The 24,106-nt window shown below is 34.8% G+C and overlaps 3 protein-coding genes and 1 pseudogene across 3 annotated transcripts; 3 read left to right on the top strand and 1 right to left on the bottom strand.

The window, feature by feature from the left end:
- Window positions 1–1,127: 1,127 nt before the first annotated feature.
- Window positions 1,128–2,284, top strand: LOC120149933 (transcription repressor OFP8-like). The gene has a single exon (XM_039162642.1). It carries the CDS (start codon window positions 1,174–1,176, stop codon window positions 2,173–2,175), a length of 1,002 nt encoding a protein of 333 aa, XP_039018573.1. The 5' UTR covers window positions 1,128–1,173; the 3' UTR covers window positions 2,176–2,284.
- A 7,531-nt stretch (window positions 2,285–9,815) lies between these two features.
- Window positions 9,816–12,103, top strand: LOC120149963 (annotated as a pseudogene).
- A 2,294-nt stretch (window positions 12,104–14,397) lies between these two features.
- LOC120149953 lies at window positions 14,398–18,139 on the top strand. Its single transcript, XM_039162672.1, has 6 exons — window positions 14,398–14,550; window positions 14,637–14,769; window positions 14,914–15,017; window positions 16,132–16,276; window positions 16,369–16,509; window positions 16,602–18,139. Exons 1-6 carry the CDS (start codon window positions 14,510–14,512, stop codon window positions 17,871–17,873), a joined length of 1,836 nt encoding a protein of 611 aa, XP_039018603.1. The 5' UTR covers window positions 14,398–14,509; the 3' UTR covers window positions 17,874–18,139.
- An 897-nt stretch (window positions 18,140–19,036) lies between these two features.
- On the bottom strand, window positions 19,037–20,400 carry LOC120149962 (ras-related protein Rab5-like). Its single transcript, XM_039162677.1, has 6 exons — window positions 20,306–20,400; window positions 20,124–20,201; window positions 19,879–20,041; window positions 19,631–19,678; window positions 19,363–19,436; window positions 19,037–19,261 (listed from the first exon to the last, which is right to left on the bottom strand). Exons 1-6 carry the CDS (start codon window positions 20,342–20,344, stop codon window positions 19,037–19,039), a joined length of 627 nt encoding a protein of 208 aa, XP_039018608.1. The 5' UTR covers window positions 20,345–20,400.
- Window positions 20,401–24,106: the final 3,706 nt, after the last annotated feature.

Genomic DNA, 24,106 nt, shown 5'->3' with positions numbered 1-24,106 from the left:
TAAGGTATAACTTTTAAATATATACATTACCCAAATTAAAAATTAAAAATAATCAATTAGCCAATCATGAACAACCAACAAGTAACTTTCTCTGGCATTATCTTCCTAAGCAACACAGGCCCCATTTCCTTTAACCTTCGGATGATTATTCTTAGAATACCAGATTCTGAGTTTTAAATAATACCACAATTAATACAGGGTAAATTACATCAAAAAAGTCATTGAGTTATATTTAAATGGTCGTTTTAATTATTAAAATTTTTAAACATATTAAATGTATCAAATTTTTATTCTTATTATATTGTTGTAGTGACCACTGTGTAATAATTTGATAAATTTTATAATCATTCTATAATTTTTGAACATCTAATGACCAAAATAATAATTTGAACATAGTTATGTGCCCTTAATTGTAGTTTACCCTTTAATTAATTTTGTTCAATAGTTTGGTACATATTACTCTCCTGCAGTAAAATATGGTTGGTTTGATAATTACTATAATCTTAACCATACCATACCTTGAATTCATTTCCCAAACAAGGGATTTTACCTGCCCAATTCATTTTTCCTAACCTATAAGCTTCTTCAAATTCAATTTCATCTGGCCTTCTTATCAATTTATTATAAGTATATTTTAAAAATATATATATTCAATACATAACTATATGTTAGAATGGTAAAAAAATTATATCAAAATATATTTAATAATTTAAAAATATTTTGAGTGGTTCGAATAATAATATCACTTGTCATTGAAAATGTCCTTAAAACTTAAGACAATACATAAAATCTTACCTAACGAAATATAAGGTAAATCATATAAAACATTATTCAAAGTCTTCTCATTAAAAGATAAAATCTTGAGATTAATATGTATATCTCGAAAAAGAAATATGATGTGAGATTTTTAAATAATTAAATATTTCTTGATCAAATTGAACTTGTAAATTTAGAAAATTAAGCATAATAAAATAAGTTGACGGATGTAACATTCAACATATTTTATATCACTAATTATTAATTAACCCAAAAAAAGAAAAAAAAAGTCTCCTCCCCTAAGCTTTCACATGTATTTATACAAGTCTTCTCTTGTTTATTATACCGCCACTCTCTCCTTCAAAAAACAAAGAACGCACAAGTTCTCTCTCCCACTCCATTTTTTGCTCTCCAAAAATGGAAAATCGATTCAAACTACGAATCTCTCGCATGTTCCGATCCTCGTTCGGATCCTGCCGGACCCGGAAAATCTCCGACGTCATCGAGAAACCCGTTTTCACACCTCAAACCCACAACAATGCCCTATTGTTCAACCCTTCACCATCGCTGTCACCGTCGCCACCACCACCAAAGGCTCGACCTTTCCCTTCCATTTGTAAACCCAAACGCCATGAATCAACCCAAAGCGCCATTAACCGTGATTGTGTCATGATTACACAGAGAGAAACTATGCCACGTCGTAAAGTGTTTGCTCGTTACCCTCCTTTTGTTGTTTCAGGTTCAGCCCTTGGTTTTGATGGCCGGAAATGCCCTACCGGTAATAACCCTTTGTCGCCATTGAATCTTTTCTCCGATTGTAAAGACTTTGGTTTCTATGAGGAGAAAAAAAGCATGGCGAGACACAGAACGAAGAAGAAAAACAAAAGGGTTCATCTCAAAAGCAAGAATACGTCGACCAGTGCCACGTTTTTCAGCTCATCTTCTCAAGGAAGTGCTAATAATTATTACAGTAATCACAGTGGATGGTGGTGGCTTAGCAGCGAAGATGAAACCGAGGCTCTTTTCTCTTCTCGAAACCTCTCGTCTGATTCATCCGAGTCATTCACCGGTCGGAACCACCGGCGACGTTCTGAACGGAGGTGTGACAATGCTCGTCGGAGAAGGGCCAAGAATCGGAGCTGCGACATGGGTGTTTTACCGTTGGAAGGGACCAATGATGCTGATGATAATAAGAGCAAAGTGAAAGACAGCTTTGCTGTAGTGAAACGTTCAAGTGATCCGTACAAAGATTTTCGGGCATCAATGGTGGAGATGATCGTTGAGAGACAGATGTTTGGTGCGGAGGATCTGGAACAGCTGTTGCAGTGCTTTCTGTCGTTGAACTCTCATCACCATCATAGGATTATCATTGAGGTTTTTACCGAGATTTGGGAGACATTGTTCTGTAACTGGGCTTGAGAACGAAGTAGCTTTTTATTAGTTTTTAGAGTTCTAACTCTGAGTTAACGTTGTTAATTAATGGGATAAGCCTTTTGAGTTTCAAATTATGATATTAGTATATTCCCTATATTAAAATTTTAAATTTAATCACGAGGATGAAACACGGGATCTTTCAGATAAAAAAAATTATAATAGTATGGATGGAAAAAAAATAGAGTAGTGTCATGTCCATTATAAATAATTATAAAATTTGATTCGAATTAATAGATTAATAAATTATATACATAAGTGAACAATTTTTAGAGCTAGTGGTTAATTTTTTTTGACACCTTCTCTCTTTCCTAAATTGTTGGTTTAACATCTATTAAAATAATGTTATTGGTTAATCTAAATTGTTGGTGTAGATTTTTGAAAATTTTCATGTAAAGTTTGGACTAGCTAATAATATTATGTAAATTGGAGGAGCAAGTTATGTTAAATTAAGATAAAAGATTTAATTTAAAGTTTTAGTATAGAAGAGGTACCAATAGCATAAATTCACCCTTTGTTGTTTCGTTTTTTTCTGTGTCTGTACGACTACCCGTAGCTGGCTTATAATAGACTTGCACAGCACTGATCAAAGCATACGACTTTTTTAATATTACTTTTTCGATGAAAATCCTAATTTAAACTGGAATTTTCCTTCCAATTAAGTAGCAATTGAAAAGATAGGCTACAAAGGCGAGGGGAAAGCCGGGAGAGCAACGAAAAGATTTTAATTATACTTTTAGTCCTTTTACTATGTTAAAACTCGTGATTTAATCTCTATTTTAATTTGTCATTATTTGGTATCTTTACTCTTAATATCGACACCTCTTGTTTGGTAAAAATTGACCAAATTTGTTTGTTTTGTGGCTAAATGGTTGCTTTCATGCTAAATAGATCCCGTAGCTGGTTAATGTTTAAAATGGTCCCTAACTATATGATTAAATGACATGTTTAACAAATGATTATAGGTTTAATTAAGTTCGAATTAATTTAGTTAACAGAACGTAATATTACATGCTTGATCGATCATTAGTTTCAAGTAAAAGACGTCACATATATTTATCACTATAATTTAAATTGATAAATAATGTTAGTTGTCATTAAAGTATCGACATGAATTTATTTTTTGAAACAATATTAAATATTCCACAAAATGTAAATGTATTCTTAGTTGATTGGATTTTCATGTTATTCCAATAGCACAATTGAATAACAAAAAATTAAGATCATACCTTTAACAACAACAACTAACGGTTCTATTAACTTGGTATAACAAGTTATAAAAATAGAAGGATCAAATATCTCAAATTAATATACGAGGATTAAATCTCAAAATTTAGCATGGCTGAGGGACTAAAAGATGATATGTTGGAATTATGATTTTAATAATTACTTTATAGTTGTTTAATAAATTTAAGAACTATTTTATAATTTTTATAAATTTAATGATAGAATGATCATTAAAGTATAGTTTATCAACATTTAGTGTTTTTTAATCATAATTTTTTTAAATTTGAATCATACAAATCGCTCGAGTTTAGATTGGGTCAATCAAATATAAAATGAAAAATCTCTGATATGACATGAGATAATAGTATAATTATCCTCTCTCTATATATAATTAGTGACAATAATTATAATATCCTTCTATGTATTTTTTTCAATCATATCTATATTTTACCGAATAAATATTATTTTTTATATTTATATTAGGTAATAGTAGATTTTTATCCTAAAATTTAAATCAAGTGCAATTTTCTAAATACGAGTCAGATCGAATGTCAAATAGATATATAATACTCAGATCAAATTTAAATAAATGAAAACTCTAACAGTCTAACTCGATTGGACATTTTATTATCCCTAACATACACTTCAAAATTAAACATGTCCATCTTTTGGATCACAATGGTCTTAACGGTAAGAACTTCAATGAAGAAGATTTCCATCAAAGAGCTTATATACATTAATTTATACATAAAATGGACCAAATCTAAACATTAAAAAAATCAAATAATTCAATAAAAATTTAACAAATAACTAATCAAATAAAGCAAGTCATGCATAATATATATATATATATATATATATATAAGAGGGAAAAACATGAAGAAAGTTTGTCTGTGTGTACATTAACCTCCGACCAATGAATAACGTTAATGATTATCAAAGCAACATTACTTTTCAAGAGTGAATACCCAAGCTAAGAAAGAAAAAGAAACAAGAGTTCACGTAACCAAGGCTGTCACAAATTTCTCCATCAAACAAGGAAAACTCGGTTTCAAACATGTGGATAATACAACTCAATATATATATAATATGGGTTAAAATACAAATATATAAAAATTTATTATCTTTACACAGTTATTTAAGCTAAACTATCATAAATATCAATCAACTTTAGAATTTATATTAATTTAATTATTGAATTTTAATTTCATTTAATTTTAGTAAGAGTTCAATTAAAATATTAAATCGTTAAATCATTAATATATGATGTGATAGTTTGATGTTGATGTAATACTAACGTGAAAAAAATGTATTAAATTTAATTATCTTCGCTTTAACATCTTTTGCGATCACATAGACTGAACTCGTCTCATCGTCTCATATCATGCTATCAATTTAGTTTTTTTCTCAAAGTATCTTAAAAATTCTAAATTAAACATGAAAAATATTGTTTTTTTTTTAGTTTAAGGATTTTCTTGGATTTAATGAGTTTGAGTGTTTCATCCAAAATTTAATGTTTAAGTATACAAAAGGTGTCTAACTTATGTCCGTTTTTTCGTGTTTAACGTTTTATTTCGTTACTCAAAATTGATCAAACCACGACGGATCGTTAAATTTGATCGTTAACCCATTAAAAATGCCGCCTACATATTTTTTTAATATTAAAAATAATTTCTGAAAATAAAAAATTAATTAAAATAAAGAATTAACCCCGAGCAGTCTTTCCCTCTCTTCCCCTTACCCACCCTTTTTCTGAAATTGAATTCAAGAACCCCTAAGAAGTTCTTGAAGCACTCGATGCGTGTAGGACTGAGGTTTGCTGAGCTCAACTCGCAGGCTGCAACACAAGATTAGAAGCTAATAGACAACCTTGAGTGAGGCTTAAAATGCTTCTGCTTTATCACATGGGATTTTCTTTTCGGGATAAATTGGGTTCTTCTTCCTCAGATGAAAGATGATATGTTGCAGGGGTTAACTATTGTTGTTAATCATTGGACTTGAAATTGAAATTGACAAACAATGGAATGCTTTGAAAGCTTACCCACTTGTATAATAGTTTGGTAATCAAAATGACAAAGGAAACCAAATGGAGTAAAAACGATAGCGTATCCTTAAATTTAAGATTATGGAATGCATAAAGCAGGACCGTATTCGAAAGGCACGACGTAATCAATGAATGGTGCCATTTACCTTACCAGTGAGTAGTTACATAAAACCATGCCAAGCTATGAAATCCGAAAGAGTTTTTCCAACGGAAAGTCTAAAATGTCCACCGGCGGCCAACATATTAGTGTCTATCCTTTCCCGTCCTCTGCCCATGTCATCCCTTTCCTCGACCTTCCTGGTTACTCAATCGCGGTCTAGTTGTTACTATATTGGTTACACCCAACAATCTGCATCTCCTCGACCCCCTCCGGACCCGTCATGCTTCCTCTTCTCTGCTCCACCTGGTTCTCCCCGACCCAGACCCGTTGAAAACACCCCTTTTCATTGATGGACTATACCGCTCGCGTGAGCTTCACTATATTGGTTTAATTAATCTATTTAAATTAAATTCTTATTTTCAAAAATAATTTTTTAATATTAAAAAATATGTCATGCGACATTTTTAATGGGTTAACAACCAAACTTAACGGTTCGTCACGGTTTAATCTATTTTGAGAAACATAATGAAACGTTAGACACCAAACTGAAACGAAATAAACGTTAGACACTAAACTAAAAAAATGACATAAGTTGATCACATTTTGTATACTTAAGCCAAAATTTATATTGTGAGAAACATTCTCTCAAGAAGACAAGCAACATAGCTAAAAAATAGCAACACCCAGACGATCGTCATAAGATATCATAGCATTAGATCATTGAACCTTCAAATGGGTTTTCATCAATTTTGAATGAATTTCGTGAAAAAAATCAAATAATAAAAAAGAAAAGTGAAATGCAAACATTTTAATATCGATACGGTTGTGATTGACAACTAGTGACGAGTAATGGTTGACTGATAGTGACGACATGGGAAGTAGGACGAAATTAATACACAAATTAAATTTCAATGTTTAAAATCAAAATATTTTAAAGTTTAATGATAAAATCAATTTGTAAACTAAAGTTTAAAGGGAATAAATGACCAAATCTTCACAATGTTAATGATTTAATGATCTAATACCCTAACTAAACCTAGAACTAAAATTCAATAGTAAAATTAAAATAATTTAAAGTTCATCTAAAAACTACACACATCCTAAAGTTGAATAACATTCGAGGTAGTTTATCATGCAATTTATTATCTTGGAAAAATGATAAGTTTGAATACGTTTAAAATTTCGATTTATTATATTTTATGATATTTTGAAAACCTGCTTCTTCTTTTTTTCAAACCAAGAAAAAATAAAACCCTAAATTGCATGGGGGTGCAGACAAAGTGAAAGGCGTAAAAAGAATGAGAAAGAGACAAAGGTTAGTGGTAAAATGAAGGGTGATTGAAGAAAGACAAATGACAGAGAATGTGAGCCCGCCACTGCACCATTCTGTTTACTTTTTCCTCTCTATAATTTGTCCCTTTTGAGCTCGAAATGTATGTAACATTGCATTTATGAGCTCCTCCCCCCAACCCTTACAGTGTTTAAATTTCGCTGCAGAATTTCCTTAAACTGGAATGCATATTATATGATTTTACCGGTGAGCATGGGACAGTTGTTTTGTCTTTGTTCATTGGGTTCCCAACCTAACATTCTCATTAATTCTTGCTTCTTTTCTGGGTTCTTGAGCCACTCCCCCAAAAGCAACCTCTCTTTCCTTTTCAGTCATTTTTCAGCATGTGATCAACTTATACATGGTTTGTTTTCGGTCAAATTATGGTTTTGATCCCATATTATGTTTAATTTCGACATTTAGTTTGTGCAACTTTAGTGTGATTCTTTATCCTTTTTATAATATCTTTAGACAGTTTAATAGTTAACTATTAGGGCTAAAATAATGATATCTTTAAAAACAAACTTCCTCTCTTGTTTATAAAGAATTTTTTTAGGTCGATAAAGATACTTTTAACAAATACCCATGCCAACATTTTAAATGGATTTTTTAACAATATTAACTATTTGAGATAATTAATGAGATTATTATAAAAGTTGACTAATCAAAGGTCACTATAAGGATGATATGCATCAGCTACTGGTATAGATATTGTCGAGAAAATCTTATGAGACTGATATTAAACCCACAATCTAGGGAAGAAGGAAGAAGTAAATGTATAAAACACACATGGACTGTCAATAATGCTCAAGCTAAAAACTTTTAAACCAGCCTTTTGGGTGGTGGTTGGGACCCCATGGACAAGTTGGTGTAGCCCTTTAACCTTACTAGCTAAGCCCATCCCAACATATGTTCTTTTTTTGGCAATATTTCTCTCTTATCTGTTTGGGTATTTTCTGTTTGACATTATATGTGATGGAATAATACAAACCCGGCAAAACCACATTTAAATATGTTTGAATGTTTGAGAAGTACATCATGAATAGAATAGCATATAATTATTTGTCTGAATGAGTACATTCCCGAAGACAGAACATCATGATCATGGAATTTTGAATGTTGTGGTTCTTGTCTTCCTTGAACAGCAGGCAGCATGTATGAATCGGCCTGGCATGACATCCTTAAAGAGACTATGCTTTTCGTAGTTTTAACTTGAAGGGTTAATTACCACATTCATACATGAGCTATACCCGATTATCAGTTTTATACATAATATTTAAAAATTATCGATTTAATACATGATGTTTTTTGCCGTTAACGGATTCACCCATTTCCGTCACGGAAAGTGACGTGAAATCCTATGACTACTAATAAAATGACACGTGGCACATAAAAAAACATGTTTTTATTTTTTAGTTAAATTACATTATTCATCATTCAACTATCTATTCTCTTTTATTTTGGTCACTAATCATGGGCCTTTTTATAAATCCAAAATAGTTCAGTGATAAAACTTCAATTCACCCTTTTTCCCTATGTTTTCTTCCCCAACCCAATCTTCCCAGAAAACAGTTTTTACCAGTGAGTTTCCCAATCTTCCCCAACCCAATGATGGGGAGTGCAGTGACAAATCCTAATGGAGTTGCGTGTTTTATTAATTTTTGTTTTGGAATTAATTTTACAAGTGCATTTAGAAGAGGGTGGCTCATTTATATTTCTGCAGCCTTATGGAGAGTTTGGTTAGCGAGAACTGAAAAGGTTTTCAACAGTAAATCAACGTCTATGAAGGATCTGTTATTTCCATCAAAGTTGCGCGCTCTTTCATGGATCGAGGCAACTACGGGAGAGTCTGTGCTGCGCAAGGACCTTTGGTGAGAAGAACCGATTAGATGTCTCTATGATAGTCTAAAGAACGAGGAGCCTGCAGCAGTTTGGAGTGCACCAACCATTGGTTACGTGAAATTTGACGTGGAGGGGGCTGCAAAAGCGGGAGCGGCTGGTTGCGGAGGTGTGTTGCGCACATCGCAAGGTGAACTGAAAGCAATGTCTTCAGGCCCGATTTCGATTTTTGATTCTGATTATGCAGAAGTAACGGCGATTAAAATTGCATTAGAAGTGTTTATGGAAGCTTGTTGGGTTGGAAAGGCAAGACTAATTGTTGAATCAGATTCGAAAGTGGCATTATGTTGGGTTCTTAATCCGATTCAGAGACCATGACAATGGTGGGCAGTATTCAGAAGAGTATTGATTGTAATGTAAAAACAATTGGACAGGTTCAGTTTGTGTTCGCTTGTCGTAATAGTAATTGGATGGCGGATTATCTTGCAAAAGCGGAGCTTAAGAGGAAAGACTTCTTCAAAGCGGGGTGGTAATTCAGGCTGTTAAGAAAATGCTTCAGGGTATGTTTCACTTGCTGGTGTAAGAGTTTATTTTCATTGTGTTGTAGCGTTGTTATTCTTAAACTTCTATTTTGATGTATGTAATAATGGGAGTTGGCCCTAGTTTCATTGATAAATTATATGCTAAGCTAAAAAAATAGTTTTTATATATTCATGTATATATTACCCACTGAATATTTCTATCACATAAAATACGAAATATATATATATATATATATATATATATATATTTGATATTATATTGCATAAATACTCAGTTATTGTCTTGAATCAATTATAACAATCGCATAGTGTTGTAGATATTCATGGACTCTTTCAAATCATCCCTCCAAAAAATCAGGAATTTTCATAAACAATTTCTCTGTCCAGCTGGTTATAGATAAGATTAAAACCAATGTCATCATCACCAGATATTCGGTCTACATTCAGAAATCGATTTTCACGCATCAATTAATCATTTTTTCCCACCATATATTTGGTGTTCATGGAGTATTAACTTGAAGCAAAAAGTGTACCGTAACAAGAAAAATGAAAAAATCAGAAAGTTGTTTATGGGTGACATGTCCTATTATAATCGGTGTTGGCCCTTACGGTTTAACCACTGCTGCTTGTTTAAAACGGAAAGGTATCCCCAGCTTAATCCTCGAAAGGGCTGATTGCATAGCTTCGTTGTGGAAGCTGAAAACCTATGACCGTCTTTGCCTTCATCTTCCAAAATGATTTTGTGACCTGCCTTTTCTGAAGTTCCCTGCTGACTACCCTATTGACCCAACAAGAAATCAGTTCTTGGATTATTTAGAGTCCTATGAAAACCATTTTGATTTAGACTCGGTTTTTAATAAAATGTAGTGAGTGCAGAATTTGATCATCGATATGGGGTTTGGCGAGTCATCACCTCGGGGCTGAAACATGAACAAATTGAGTATGTGTCGCAGTGGCTCATTGTGGCCACGAATGCTGATGAAGTAATGCCGTTTATCGAAGGAATGGATGATTTCGATGGGCCTATACTTCACACGAGCTCCTAGAAAAACGGGAGATCGTATGGAGGAAAGGAAGTTTTGATGGTTGGCTGTGGGAATTCCAGCATGGAAGTTGCTTTGAATCTTGTCAACTTCAATGCTCGCACATCACTAGTCGTTCGAGACTCGGTAACCATTGCTTCTTTCTTTCTTTCTTCTCATAATCATATATTGTTTAGCCCTTTTTTAATCGACATTTTTTGATGACATGGTTGCAGGTGCACGTCTTGCCTCGTGAAATGCTAGGAATATCAACATTTGGATTGCTCATGTGGATGCTCAAGTGGCTCCCCGTTCGCATAGTTGATCGGTTTTTGCTCCTAGTGTCGCATTTCGTGCTTGGCGTCGTCCCAAAATTGGTCCCCTAGAACTCAAGAGCATATCCGGCAAGACACCTGTTTTGGATGTTGGGACAGTAGCAAAGATCAAGAGTGGAAACATTAAGGTGTTGTATTCAAATCTTTGATATAATGTGTGTTGTTAATTGAACTAAATTCGGCTTATATAAACGTATTAGGTTTACCCGGGAATAAGAAGAATAGCGTGTCTTGGGGCGGAGTTTGTGGACGGAAGAAAGGAGAGGTTTGATGTCATCATTCTCGCCACTGGCTACAAAAGCAATGTACCCCAATGCTTGAAGGGAACACACTTATTTTCAGAAAAAAGATGGGATGCCACGGGAGCCATTTCCCAAGGGATGGAAAGGAGAAGATGGGCTATATGCTGTAGGCTTTACAAGGCGTGGCTTGCTCGGTGCCTCATTCGATGCTCAAAGGGTAGCTGAAGATATTGAGCTTCACTGGAGGGCTGAGGCCCCCAACTTCGTGGACTTCATCACTGTACTGTCTCTATGATCATCATCATTTCACTTCCCATTCACTCATCTTACTATGATTAAGCCAAATAATTTGTTGATTTCTTAGTCTCAAAATCTTGTAAATATTTCCATTTTTCAATATTCAAAGCAAAATTGCTACTTTCTTCTTCCTTCTCCTTGTTTAGACTTGTTTACCAGTTTTTATACTAAAACTCAGATTCAACCTCATTTAAGCTCATTCTTATTCAATAATGGTATATATATAATTTATTAATATGAAAATATAAGAACTCCTAAAACTCTCACGCGCATTTCAGTCTGCAACATCTTGCTTAACCCACACCATCGCCTACTTTGTGCCCTTTATTCTCCAGCACCTTTCTTCTTCTGGTGCCACTGGATTGTATGTTTGAGAAGTGGATTTTCTCATTAAAGTACAGAGGAATCTACCATTTGGTGATCATGATAAAGATTGGAGAAAACCAAAATGCAGTTGGTAATATGGTGGATTATAGAGACTCCATGCCTTGTAATGATGGGGTGAAATAACATACGGTTGATATTGTGTATGGAACGACACGTAGTAGAGATGGGGGGGGGGGGTTGATACCGCTAAAAGGGCTGTTGTTGGATTTGAAGGAGATGCAGAATTTGAGCCACGAAATGGCCTCGAACTTGAGTCACATGAGGCTGCATATGCATTTTATCAGGAATATGCCAAGTCCATGGGATTTACTACCTCAATTGAAAACAGCAGGCGTTCAAAGATATCTAAGGAATTTATTGATGCTAAATTTTCATGTTCCAGATATGGAGTCACTCCTGAATCAGATGTTGGTAGCAGTAGAAGATCTAGTGTGAAAAAAACAGACTTCAAAGCCAGCATGCATGTGAAAAGAAGGCCGGATGGGAAGAGGATTACTCATGAATTTATAAAGGAGCATAATCCTGAACTTTTACCAAAAAAATTAATATGAAAATATATATTGAATTTGAAGGACTTAATTAGGCTCGTGAGCCATTCAAGTCGGACATGTTAGGGCTTAAATTCGAGTTAAGCTGTTTGAGTTTAGTTTAATGATTATCAAATCAAGTTTAATTCTTGTTGGATTAAACCGGAAATAGATGTCTTATTTACATCTCTGGGGCAATAATAGCTTGAATGCTAAAAGATTTTGCAGGTTCAAGAAGATTATTAAAGTGATTTTATTTTTGATGGGTTAAAGATCATATCAATTACGGTTATGATTCGATGACTAGTGATTAAAATAAGACATTAATTTAACAACGGTAAATCTTTTTTCGATTACTAAAATAAAATCATTCTAAAATGTGAAAGACCAATCAGATAATTCATCAAAGTTAAAATAATTTAAAGCATGGCTGGCTGGATGGTAAGCACTAGGGACTAGGGGGTGCTTCGTGTTCGCTTTAGCATCTCTAGCTACCCTCCGAAATGCACGTAACCACCAAACCCTAAACTTAAATTGTACTATGATTTGTTTTTTTATATTATATTTTAAAATTGTGAATATAATTACAATATTGTAGTGATCTTTAAAATTATTATAATACGACTTTAAATGGTAAATGTATTATAAAGATGAGTTGGCAGAACCATGTCCATCATCGTTATGGGGCTCTGTACATTGAAAGCATCATCTTTAGGTGCCACCACATCCTTTCTCACGGAAGGCACCATATCCTTCTTGTCATATCAAGGCGTAGGTTGGTATGGTGTTTTGATTACCCAACAAAGGATAAGCATGGTGTTCGGAAGTGTGAATGCCTATTACTGTTATGTTAAGTGTCATAATAATGAGATTTGCTTATTAGTAGTGGCAACTTGGTAGTTAGGGAGTGGAAGAACTAAAACTGTTCAATTTTCAATTCTAACTTCATATTTTCTTCCTTTTTATTTTAAAGTAGTTTGCATCATAAAACACAATTTATAAAATATGTGATTTGCTATGATTTTATTCTATAGGGACAAACTTATAAAATCTTAGAAGGGAGCAAATTTATAAAATTCTAGGAGATGGAAACATATTATCAATAAAAATACATAGAGGGGAGCAAATTTATAAAATTATAAGAGATGAAAACATATTATCAATAAAAATACACATAGAGAATCTAAAATATAGGCAAATTTAAAAATTTTAGGGGGTCGATTGCCCTCGCCCGCTCTGCCTCAGTCTATCCTTGATGGTGTAATAGTTGTTCAATTACATAAAATAGAGTCATTTCATATTTTAAAAACGACGGAGTTAATATTAAATATTAGAAAAATTAATTATTTAAATACGAAAATAACAGAAATCTATATGTATTTAATCTAAAGAATAGGAGAAAAAAAATTTAATTTAACCTAAAATCAAATTGATAAAGATTTAAGATTTCATTAAATGAAAAATGTTTATAGTGGAGGACTGATGAATCATTGCAAATTCTAGGAATGGGACTTAACCAAACCAACCTAATATATGAGTGAGATTTAACCTAACCGACCAACCCAATAATAATAATAATTTATTATTGAAATTACTAATTTTTGTACTGTTTTAAATTAAATTTTACAATTAAATCAACAGTTTTGATAAAAGTTGATTATTACAAACAGGGGATTAAATATATAGATTAATAATTGAATGGACTAAATTCACACACATAATGAATTTAAACTTAAACTTTAAAATTCTCAAAAATAATTTCTCATCGCTAAACCAAGACTTCATCAGTCAGTCCACCAAGGATATTAAATCAAATAACTAATTTGAATCATTCCCATAGTAAAGAGACTATATTGATCTATTAAGCATTAGATAGACTAAATTGAATCGGTTCCTATCATAGAGGGACCCGACACATACTTTCACCAAGGATTTTCATATTTTCATACTGATACTGATAATATTATAAAAGTAAAGTAACTAATTTTTGCTAAATTATAGATATTAAATCTTATTTTTTTTAGTGGTAAAGGGACTAAAATCGTAATTAGAACAAGTAAGCCAATTCTTCCTCAATGGTCACGACCTACCCCACTTACCGCCTTCTCCGCACCAAATTGGAAACGGTTTAGTTCCCACAAACTATCCTCAATTTTTTTTTTAAAATTTTAAATGTTCGATCGACCGGAAAATTGGATGGAGACTTGAAGGCTATAAGTGTAAATTTGCATAATATCCTTTTGATAACAGTGGACCTGTTAGTTTGTTTGAAAATGAAAAAAGTGGCTTAGAAAACGGCACTGAAGAAGCTTAGCCAAAGTGCATTTTCCCCTCTTCTCCTTTAATGGCAGATCTTGTATTTCCTTTATCTACATTTTGAATTCAAGGAGACGTTTTGATTTGTTTTGAGTCGTAAACCAGTGATCTAAGATGCTGGGCGGAATCTTAGGCCGTGGTTTTGCCTCAAGATGGTTTTTTACTTTCTCTCGAAATTAATTTATCGCGTTTTTTTTTGTTTAGATAATTGAATTGATTTGAAAAATTTTATTTCGTGCAGTAAATCATTGATTAAAGTGATAAAGAGTCGGATTGATGTGATACGGAGGAAACGTAGTGCGACGCTTAAGTTTTTGAAGAAAGATATAGCTGATCTGCTCGCTAATGGCCTTGATATTAATGCTTTCGGCAGGGTGGTTCTTTTATATAATTTGCATATTTTTCCGCAGACTTGTTGGAATATGTGAATTTTTCATGCTTTTGTTTGACTGATCAATTAATTTTATGGGCATTAAAAATGAATTCTGTTTTGATTTTCCGAGTGATGCTGAAAACAGGTGGAAGGATATATAGCTGAATTGCTCCTTTCGTCTTGCTATGATTTTATTGAGAAATGTTGCGATTTCGTGTCGAAGCATGCTTCCGTCATGGAAAAGCTGAGGTATGAGTGGCTGTTTTATTTGTTTCTCTTTAACAATGGTAGCTTGAATTGTGTTCTGCTCTCTTTATGATAGCCACTGGCTACGAATGGTAAGCTTTTCTATCGGAATATTTCTGTGAAAATATCCGCTGTAAAGGGTGTTTTTGAGTTCTGAAAACGAGTGATTCTAAAATTAACAGTTCTCTTTTGGATAATGTCATCTCTTGTGCTATCCGTTGACAATAGCATTAAGCTTACGTGCTGAAAAGTGTTGCTGTGAGCCATATTCTGTTTTTGTCTCTGATGACATCATCTTCTCTGGACTTCAATTGATACTTTTAGCTACATGCAGGGTTTTGTTGTGACTCTTCTTTGTGTAGCACTTCCTGTTTTCCACCTTGTATGGTATCAAGAGACTGTTTCATTTTTATGCTAAGTTTGATTTTAGGTCAACTGGAGTTACACATTTTCTGTTGCTTATGGTAAAGGAAAACTGAGGTTTGAAAGCACTTGTATGTCAAAAAGGGTGGCTTATTGAAGGATAAGAATTGAGTACAGTATCTCAGATTGGAATTTCTGAGAAGTTTTTCTGTCGTTCCAGTTGCCAGTATGTTATTTAAGTAATTTTATTTTTGTAAAGGTGCAAAGAAATGTCTGCTAAAGAAAAGATTGGAATTTCTCTTACTTTGATGATTTTATTTTATTAGAATTGAATAAAGTATCTCAGAGAGTTTGTTGTTCTGGATCTGGAAAAGATTCTCAATCTTGTATTCCTGAAGTTTTTTGGATGGTAGACTGCTATGTACTGTATGGATTTAGATTTTGGTATTTCCACAGGTCAATAAGATAATGTTTTACTTTTATCATCTAATTATATTTATGAAATTCAATTTTTGCTAGTAGGGTAGGATTTCATGGGCATTTTAGCCAATAGTATCTTGGAACTATGCTTCACTGATAAATGTTTTTACTTTTTACCGTTCGAGGAAGCATAAGATGGATTATAGTTTTCTGATTATATGTTCCTTTTCTTGATATGAGACAATTGCGAACTTCTTTATTGTTTGTTTTCTTCAATTTATCATTAATAAGCAGATGAAAACACAGTTTCTTATTCTCGTTATAAATGCAACAGTGATTGCCCAGAAGATTGCAGGGAGGCTGTCTCATCTCTGATGTTTGCGGCGGCTAGATTTTCTGATTTGCCAGAGTTGCGTGATCTTAGGCAAATATTTCATGAACGATATGAAAATTCCCTGGACTTATTCGTGAATAAACAGGTAAATTTGTAATTAGGAACCAATTAAAATGGAGAATATTTATGGTTCCATCATCGCATTTCCATGATCAGTGTCGCCAATTTTCATGGTAGCTTGTTGAAAATTCAACTTCAAATCCTTCCACAATGGAGAGGAAAGTAAAGGTGATGAATGATATAGTGTCGGAATTTTCCATAAAATGGGACTCCAAAGCTTTTGAGCGAAGAATGTCGAAACCTCCACCGGTCCCACAGGTATGCTTGTGTTTAAAATTTACTTTCTTTTAATATTCTGGTTGATTTTTAGCCTGATAATTTCTTCATACTGAAACTATTTTGATCTCTAGGACCAACCTAAAAATTACGGGTCTTTTCATGTCAATGGTGGTAATAGTAAGTCAAATGTATCAAAAAGGGATGAAATGATCTTTCTGCCCAAATCGGAATTCCTTGTTGAGGACAAACCATGTCATGCCAGGGTGGAAGCTTTCGAAAAAGAGGAGAATGTTGATGTTCGGTTACGGCAAAAACAAGAAGTTTCTGCTGGTAAGCCTGGATTTTGGAATGGGAAGGATGTTGTTGTCTTGAAAACAGCGAGATTAAGTAGTTCTAGTGGGAAAAGAATGGGAAGAGTAAATGGTGAAACCAAGATACAAGATGATAGGGAGAATCATGTGCGTAGAATAGATAACAAAGATGTTCTAACACAGAGAAAGCCGGATCTAAATCCTAGTAACCATGCAGCATCACGGCTAAAGAGTCATGATAAAGATCTGTTCATTCCTGATAGTTATGCTGATGTGTACAGTGTCGAAAATTCAACTAGAAAAACACATGAGGAAGGTGAATCCAAGCGGATGCCCCACTCTAAGAGTGGCATTCCTCCTTATGTTAAGGCGCCCGGTATCAAATCAAAGGACAGTCGGCATGGTGCTAATATCGGATCGTCACTTGCTGGTTCGGACAGCAATGGAGTTTCTAGTGATCTTTCAATAACTGATAAGGAGGGGAAGACAATTCCACCTATGAGAGGTCATGATAGAGACACAGATTATTACTATAGTCGTGAGGGAAGTGATACCCCTATCCCAAGACGCAGGTCATCCCATAGGCGACATTTGAAATCAGCATCTAGTCATACTGAAATTGGTGATGCTGATGATACAGAAGTTGCAAGGAGAAAACCAAGAAGCAGGAGAAGGGATGACTCGAGACTAGGCCTGCAAATCTTATTTGATGATGAGCGGTGTAGAGATGAGGAGGAAATGATAATCGATAGGCTGTTGATGCATTACAGTAAGAAACAATCATCCTATGAGGACGGTCAACTAAGAAGAAAATCTAATAGTCGTCATGCACATTATATGAGAAGTGATGTAGGTCAAGTCCCACAAAAATCAAGCAGGGATAGATCGGATGATATCTCCGAGACCATTCCTCGTCCAGTCCGATCAATTTCTCTTCCTCGTGTGCAAACAGCTCAATCAGAAGGAATTAAAGTGTATACCCGTGCTACTTCCTTCCAGCCAGATAGGTCAAATGCAGCCCGACACGTGCACCCTAAGTTACCAGATTATGATGATTTGGCCGCTCACTTTGCAGCAATGAAAGGTAAGTAGTTCTTTAAGCCTACTTATACGATATTTTTTACGCATCAATCTTAAGAACTTGTAGCATTCCCTCAGCTGAGTTAGTGAGGGACTGTCTTTTTGGTAAACCTTGAGCTATACATTGATAGGACAGGTATTGCCTATTGTTTAGTGGTTTGAATGTACCTATTTTACGTGTTTATAGCACTCGTAGTACTACTATTTATATGACAGATGACCTTAACAGGAATTTATAAGCTTGATGATTCATTTTTTTGGATGACATGATTGTAGAAGGTGTAAAATCCATGCATACAAATTTCTGTATTAGTGGTCAGTAATTTGAGTACCTGCTATTTTTGAAATCTCTGCGTTTACACCCGGTTTTGATCCAACCGGACAAGAAAAATTTGGATGCCGGCATCAGCTCAAATACTCACGGCTGCCACCTCCATCGTTAGCACCACCACCATTAGCATCCCCACCAATACAGTTACTCCCTTTTCTCCTCAGGATAACCAAAACCAATCAATCAGTCCCCTTACTAGTGCCTATTCACAAGGAGTCCTTCATGCACCAAGCAACTTCGTACTCCCTTGCAAATAAAACAATATTCATACCAAGGATGCCGGCACCGGCAAGCTCGAGACTGTTTTGGGACTCTGCGTATGATGATGGTGTCTGTGTTAATTGTTTGAACTAGAGGATCAAATTATGTCAAATTAAAATATTGACTCAATCTCGAATACGAGCATATCAGAGGGAACAAAACCATAAGTTGACTAAAAAGGAAAAAATAAAATAAAATTCTCTGTTTATTTATTTGGAGTTCCATGATAATCTCTAAAACAAAATGAATGCATTTGAAACTGGCAATGAAGCTGTGGCGTTTGATCGGCGTACATACTGAATGCAGATATTTTTTTTATAAGAAACTGAATGCAGATATTCATGACATTAATCTTTCAATGACCTGCAAAAAACAATTGTCAATTATTAATCGAGAAAACCTCAAGCATGGCTGGTTTATATCAACAGGCAGATCATGTGAGCTATGAAACCATGTCCCGAGATCGGTTCAGACAAAGAACAATTCATTGGAACTCATAACTAACATTTCATATCACGAGGAGCAACAAAAGATACTTCTTCCGCTTCCTTGAGGCCTGTTATGCAATCTCATTCCGGTTGGCCTAGAAGGAGTAGCTCTCGCCAATCTCTTTGCTGCGAGATAGTATGCAAGTGTAAGAAGGAAGGTCAGAGGGTAATGATCTTCTCATTGCATCACAGAAGAAGGTGAACGTCATATTAAACACGGTATTACCGATTTCATAGAAGAGGTAGTTGACGTTATGTGTGGTCTTTGCTGATGTTTCGAGGAATGTCAAGCCATTTTCTTTGGCATATAGCTCACCTTCCTGCATAAAATTTAGAAGTTATTCAGCTTTTCAGTTGGACTGTTTCCCCTGTCCCCAGAAAAAGAAAAAGAAGATAGGAGAAAGTATCAGATTGCAGATACCTCAGTTCCCACTTTTCTCTTTTCTTCCAAGTCAACCTTGTTTGCTACCAAGAACATTATCAAATTTGGATTTCCTGAACCGGCATAATACGAATCAAACAACGTATCACAAAAGACAAAACATGCTTGAATCGTTATATCGCTTCATGTATATTATACATTTCTTCAAATGTTCAAATTTCTAGAATAAATGATTTGCAAATGGCAGAAAGACCTCAAATGAACTTCAGTCCTAGAAACAGAACATTTAGACTGCTTGTCAAATTACCTTGTCTCTGCACCTCCCGAGCCCATTTTTTGGCTCGCTCGAACGTGTCTTGAAAGACCGGTCATCGTGCGATCAGATGGACATCCGATTAATAAAGCATGAATACTTGATGGCATCAGTGTTAGAACAGATGGATTTAAAGAGTATGATCAACAAATGTACACTAACCGATCGACATCAACAGACAGTACATAGTACAGCTAGGCTATGGCGAGATCTACAATTATCAATCAGGCAAGTTACCCAGCTTGTGACATCGTAGACTACGACGGCAGCGGCTGCACCGCGATAGTACATAGGAGCCAAGCTATGGTATCTCTCTTGGCCTGCCGTGTCCCATATATCGAACTTCATGGTGGCTTCATTGAGTGAGAAAACCTGAGTGAAGAAAGCTGCCCCAATTGTCGATTCCTACATGAGTTAAACATATTAGATTGATATTATATAAATGCAGAAAAATGAAAGAAAAAAAAAAGGTGAAATGAAAATCAACCAGGAAATCCAGGAATTGGCCTTTAACAAATCTCAGTACCAAGCTCGTTTTCCCAGTTCCCATGTCCCCAAGAAGTACCTGGAAAATGAGGAAAGCAATAAAAAAATAAAGCAGCTCCTCCATTAATCTCCAGTCAAGCTGGTGTTTCTTCAATAAGAAAGCAAAGGGAAAAACATACCCACCAGCTTGGCATGTATGTTCTTATTTCTCGACCTTGCCATGAACGATTTGATCAGAATCCCAAGAAACAAACAGAAAAAAAGCCCAGAGAGCTCTAGAGATTGAAAACTTCAAAAGAGAAACTTTGGGAATTGAAAATTATAAATGGAAACTTTGAAACAAAAAAGCTTATGATTAAAAGAAGAACGAGTAGCTCCAGGAACGTGTTTATAGTTTCCAGGGAAAAATGTCAAACAAAGATTAAGATGAGACTGTTAGTTTTATGTCAGTTGACTGGTAAATTGGTTTATTTTGCTTTTGCTCTCAGTTGTTTTGTTTGTGTGTGTGTGTTTTCTAATACAAATACAAAGAATTTACTAATAATTGTCATCAATGTATTTGCAATCTGTATTCCACGTAGCACTTGTATTCGGTTAAGAGATGGACCGAAGAGTGTTGAGATAGTTTGTATCTCTAAAAATTAATATTCAAACAATTTTATTTAAAAAAAAAAGTTTGATCAATTTAACATTAAATATAATAAGACTCAGCCATATATACACGGAAGGCCTAATATCATCTGCCTGAAGTTTGCCCCTGGAATTACTTTTCTCTTTTCTTTCTTCAATATGTCATCATCCCAGGGGAACATTATCGTCAGCAACTCCCCCAAAAGCAGCAACTCCGAAGCAGCGGCGGCAGCAAATTCACCCAAAGGAGGCCAATGTTTATGCTCACCGACGACTCACCGAGGCTCGTTCCGATGCAGATTTCACAGATCAAGGTCATCAGCTTGGATGATGAAGCGATCAAAATCCGTGCTTACCAATAATACTTCCATGGCTTCTTTTTCTCCCAAGTCTGTGGAATCCACATAAACACCATGTATGTTATGTATGTATGCTTGTATGTACGCTCTCCTCTATGTTCTCATCAGGGATCTGTATCCCCCACTATGTGAAATATATGTATGTATGTAAATCAACCTTGACAGTTCAATGAAAAAAATGACTAGTTTCATGTTAGTTTGATCTTGGCACTGATGAATGATAATGATCCATAGGTGAGTCTAACAAAGCTCGAGTCCATGATCTGATTGAAGGAAGAAAAAGAGGCAACTTTTGATTATAAATTCATTCTCTTTAATAGCCAAAAGCTTCTGTAATCTCTAAAGTTCTATGTTGTTTTCCAAACTACAGCTTAAAGAACAATTCCAGAGAAACTAAAGTTATCTTCTCAACCTCCCTGCTATAGATATTTTTTTAAACCATTCCTCCTTACAAAGAAATGAGAATTTTACTCCTAATGAACATTGATCCCACAAAAGAAAGAATACAATGTAATATTTATTCAAAGAATCCCAACCATTTGACATGAACACTTATATTTCTACATATCTAATGCTCAAACCCGATATATTAAGAAATAATAAGATTTCCTCAATCACTGAGATCGCCTGATTAATGCTTATATTCCACTAAATTAAATAGTGCGATTAAAAAGTTGTATGTCTTGTATTATATATTATAATACTTTCTCATTGGAATATGTCACTTTTTCTATCATTTAAACCAAATTATTGAGATGTACAATGAATGAGCAAACTTTTAATTAAAAGCAAATGCACATGGATTTAGTCATAATGGGATTAATTATTTTAATGAGATACTTATCCATTACTATTATTTCAAAATTTAAAATCTTAATAATTTTGTTTTAAAAATTTTAAGAATGCCAAATTAAAATTTTCATAGAGCTTAAAGAACATTTCGAAGGTCCCCTCATGATCTCATTATCATACGCCTCTCCCTCCAAATCCTTACGACCAAGACGTCATCGTGTTCCCCCATCTACTACCACCGTCCTAATCAAAACGATTGTTGTCTCCACCGTAGCGTCACTGTCGTGGCCATCCACCTCCTCCTCTCTGCTGCCGTATTCTTTAATCTCTACCTTTTTTAATACAATAGTTGTTTTAATTAACTCTGCGTACTAAATGCTTTGTGGATCAACTTCCATTATAGTTGTGTTTCCATGATGTTTCACTTTGCAGTAATCGATGAACAGCGATCCAATCTTTTTATTTTGGCAGATTCATGTATTAAAAGCAGGAAACAGGCTTGGACGCTGCAGCGATGTGATTCCTCTTTGGTTATACTGTAAGTGATCATACTTTAGTCGGCGCACATAACTAGCAGCTGTGAACCCCTACACAGCACAGCAGTTGCAATCACTTGTTGCCGACGAATCGACTACCCCACACGTATTTGGCATGGTGGTGCCTACACCGAATTGAGCCGGGGTGCTTTGTAGGTGAACAAAGGCACTGCTTCAAGGAACCAGCCCCACCGGGGTCTCTCTTGCCAACCCAGTTCTTGGTGCATGAAGTTCAGCAGCCACCTTCGTCGCACTCCAAACTCCGTTTGGCAGCACATTTTAAACTCATCAAGTTCATTACGTCTGTTGATTCGTTTACAAATTTTAATAAGCAACCGACAAAGCATCACAATTGAAGCAAATTAGTCTTCTTCAAATGATCCATTGCACAGCTTGCCAATGGCGTTAGCTCCATTTCTCCGTTGTTTGAGCAAATGAAAGGCAAAAATGATGGAAACTAAAGGAAAATCTGCGTCTCACTTTGCTTGGTCTGCAAGCTTCTAGGGAAGCAGGTTAAAGCTGTCAAAATGAGCTCTCAATATTTTCAAATGGCAGCTTATGAAGATGATGAAAGTTAGCCTTAATTTATCATAAATCTCTAAATGCAAAACCTCTATTAAGACTGGAACGTTCCTCTTCCATAAAGTCATCTCGCCATGCAGGGAGCACAAAATCCCACGTTAATCGCACTTCTTGTTACACGTTGACATGTAATCGTTCTTTATAAAATTAACGATGGCTTCTACTCATCATGAGAATTCCACATCTGACTCTAGACGAAAACATCACACATGGTTATCATTCTACAGCAATCGGAAAATTCCCGGCAAGAGATTCAATTTTCCGGAAACAACAAACAAAACCATGGTCCCAAAACATGAACCTAGATGATCATACAACAGATTCTGATGGATTCCATATCACAAAAGACTGAAAACATAACAAGCCAAGTCATGACAAAGTGACCATCATGGCAAGCATATCCTAACTAAGATCAGGATGAAATCTGGAGGCAAAAAATCCCCCAGAGAAAGAAAGACAGAAAACAGTGCATATTACCATTGTCTCTTTGACACGACCTATCAAAAAAAATGCTAAGAAATAGTGAAAAGTCTCAAAACAAGATTGCGACTCAATTTTACTATCTAGAAACCTAATCTATAACTTAAAATAAGATTTAACCGCAAGATGCATTCCTACCTGTATCACTTACCAAAATAAGCAAGGCATTAGGATCAAACACAACTCTGTTTTCTATTGCCTAGACATATACTCCCTTCTACAAAAGTTATGCACATGTTATCCTCAGGCACTGAGGTCTGGTGACTAGTTATAAAGTCCAGCCTGATCAGCTTAGGTCGAACCAATGACCGGATGCAACCAACTATTGAGCTCTTCAAATTCGTCTTCCCTCTAAAGAAAACCACAACAAAACCATCATACCTACTAACTAGAAGCAACATCAATCTCGACTACCAGGAAAAGAGTATATCAACTACTAATCAAACCAAGGGGAAATCAGTTAAAATATGCTAATAATATATGCTTTTAAGTTTAAAACAAATGCAATGAATCTTTCTTATTTTGGTAAGTCTCTACTCTATAGAGAAACACTATAATACCAAGAATCGAGATAAGATGATGGAGCAATAATTAACAAATAAAAA

Source organism: Hibiscus syriacus, unplaced genomic scaffold (assembly GCF_006381635.1).
Source record: "Hibiscus syriacus cultivar Baekdansim isolate YM2019G1 unplaced genomic scaffold, ASM638163v2 tig00111013_pilon, whole genome shotgun sequence".
Lineage (NCBI taxonomy): Eukaryota > Viridiplantae > Streptophyta > Magnoliopsida > Malvales > Malvaceae > Hibiscus > Hibiscus syriacus.
The sequence above is the reverse complement of the archived record's forward strand: the minus strand, read 5'-3'. Positions and strand labels throughout refer to the sequence as shown.

Excerpts from the sequence above, each read along its gene's own strand:
- LOC120149933 (XM_039162642.1), top strand. The coding sequence starts at position 1,174 with ATGGAAAATCGATTCAAACTACGAATCTCTCGCATGTTCCGATCCTCG.
- LOC120149953 (XM_039162672.1), top strand. The coding sequence starts at position 14,510 with ATGCTGGGCGGAATCTTAGGCCGTGGTTTTGCCTCAAGATG. Across the intron at positions 14,551-14,636 it reads CGTGGTTTTGCCTCAAGATG|TAAATCATTGATTAAAGTGA; the intron begins GTTTTTTACTTT and ends TATTTCGTGCAG. Across the intron at positions 16,510-16,601 it reads AACCTCCACCGGTCCCACAG|GACCAACCTAAAAATTACGG; the intron begins GTATGCTTGTGT and ends TTTGATCTCTAG.
- LOC120149962 (XM_039162677.1), bottom strand. The coding sequence starts at position 20,344 with ATGGCAAGGTCGAGAAATAAGAACATACATGCCAAGCTG. Across the intron at positions 20,042-20,123 it reads GCCAATTCCTGGATTTCCTG|GAATCGACAATTGGGGCAGC; the intron begins GTTGATTTTCAT and ends TAACTCATGTAG. Across the intron at positions 19,679-19,878 it reads CGTAGTCTACGATGTCACAA|ACACGTTCGAGCGAGCCAAA; the intron begins GCTGGGTAACTT and ends CGGTCTTTCAAG.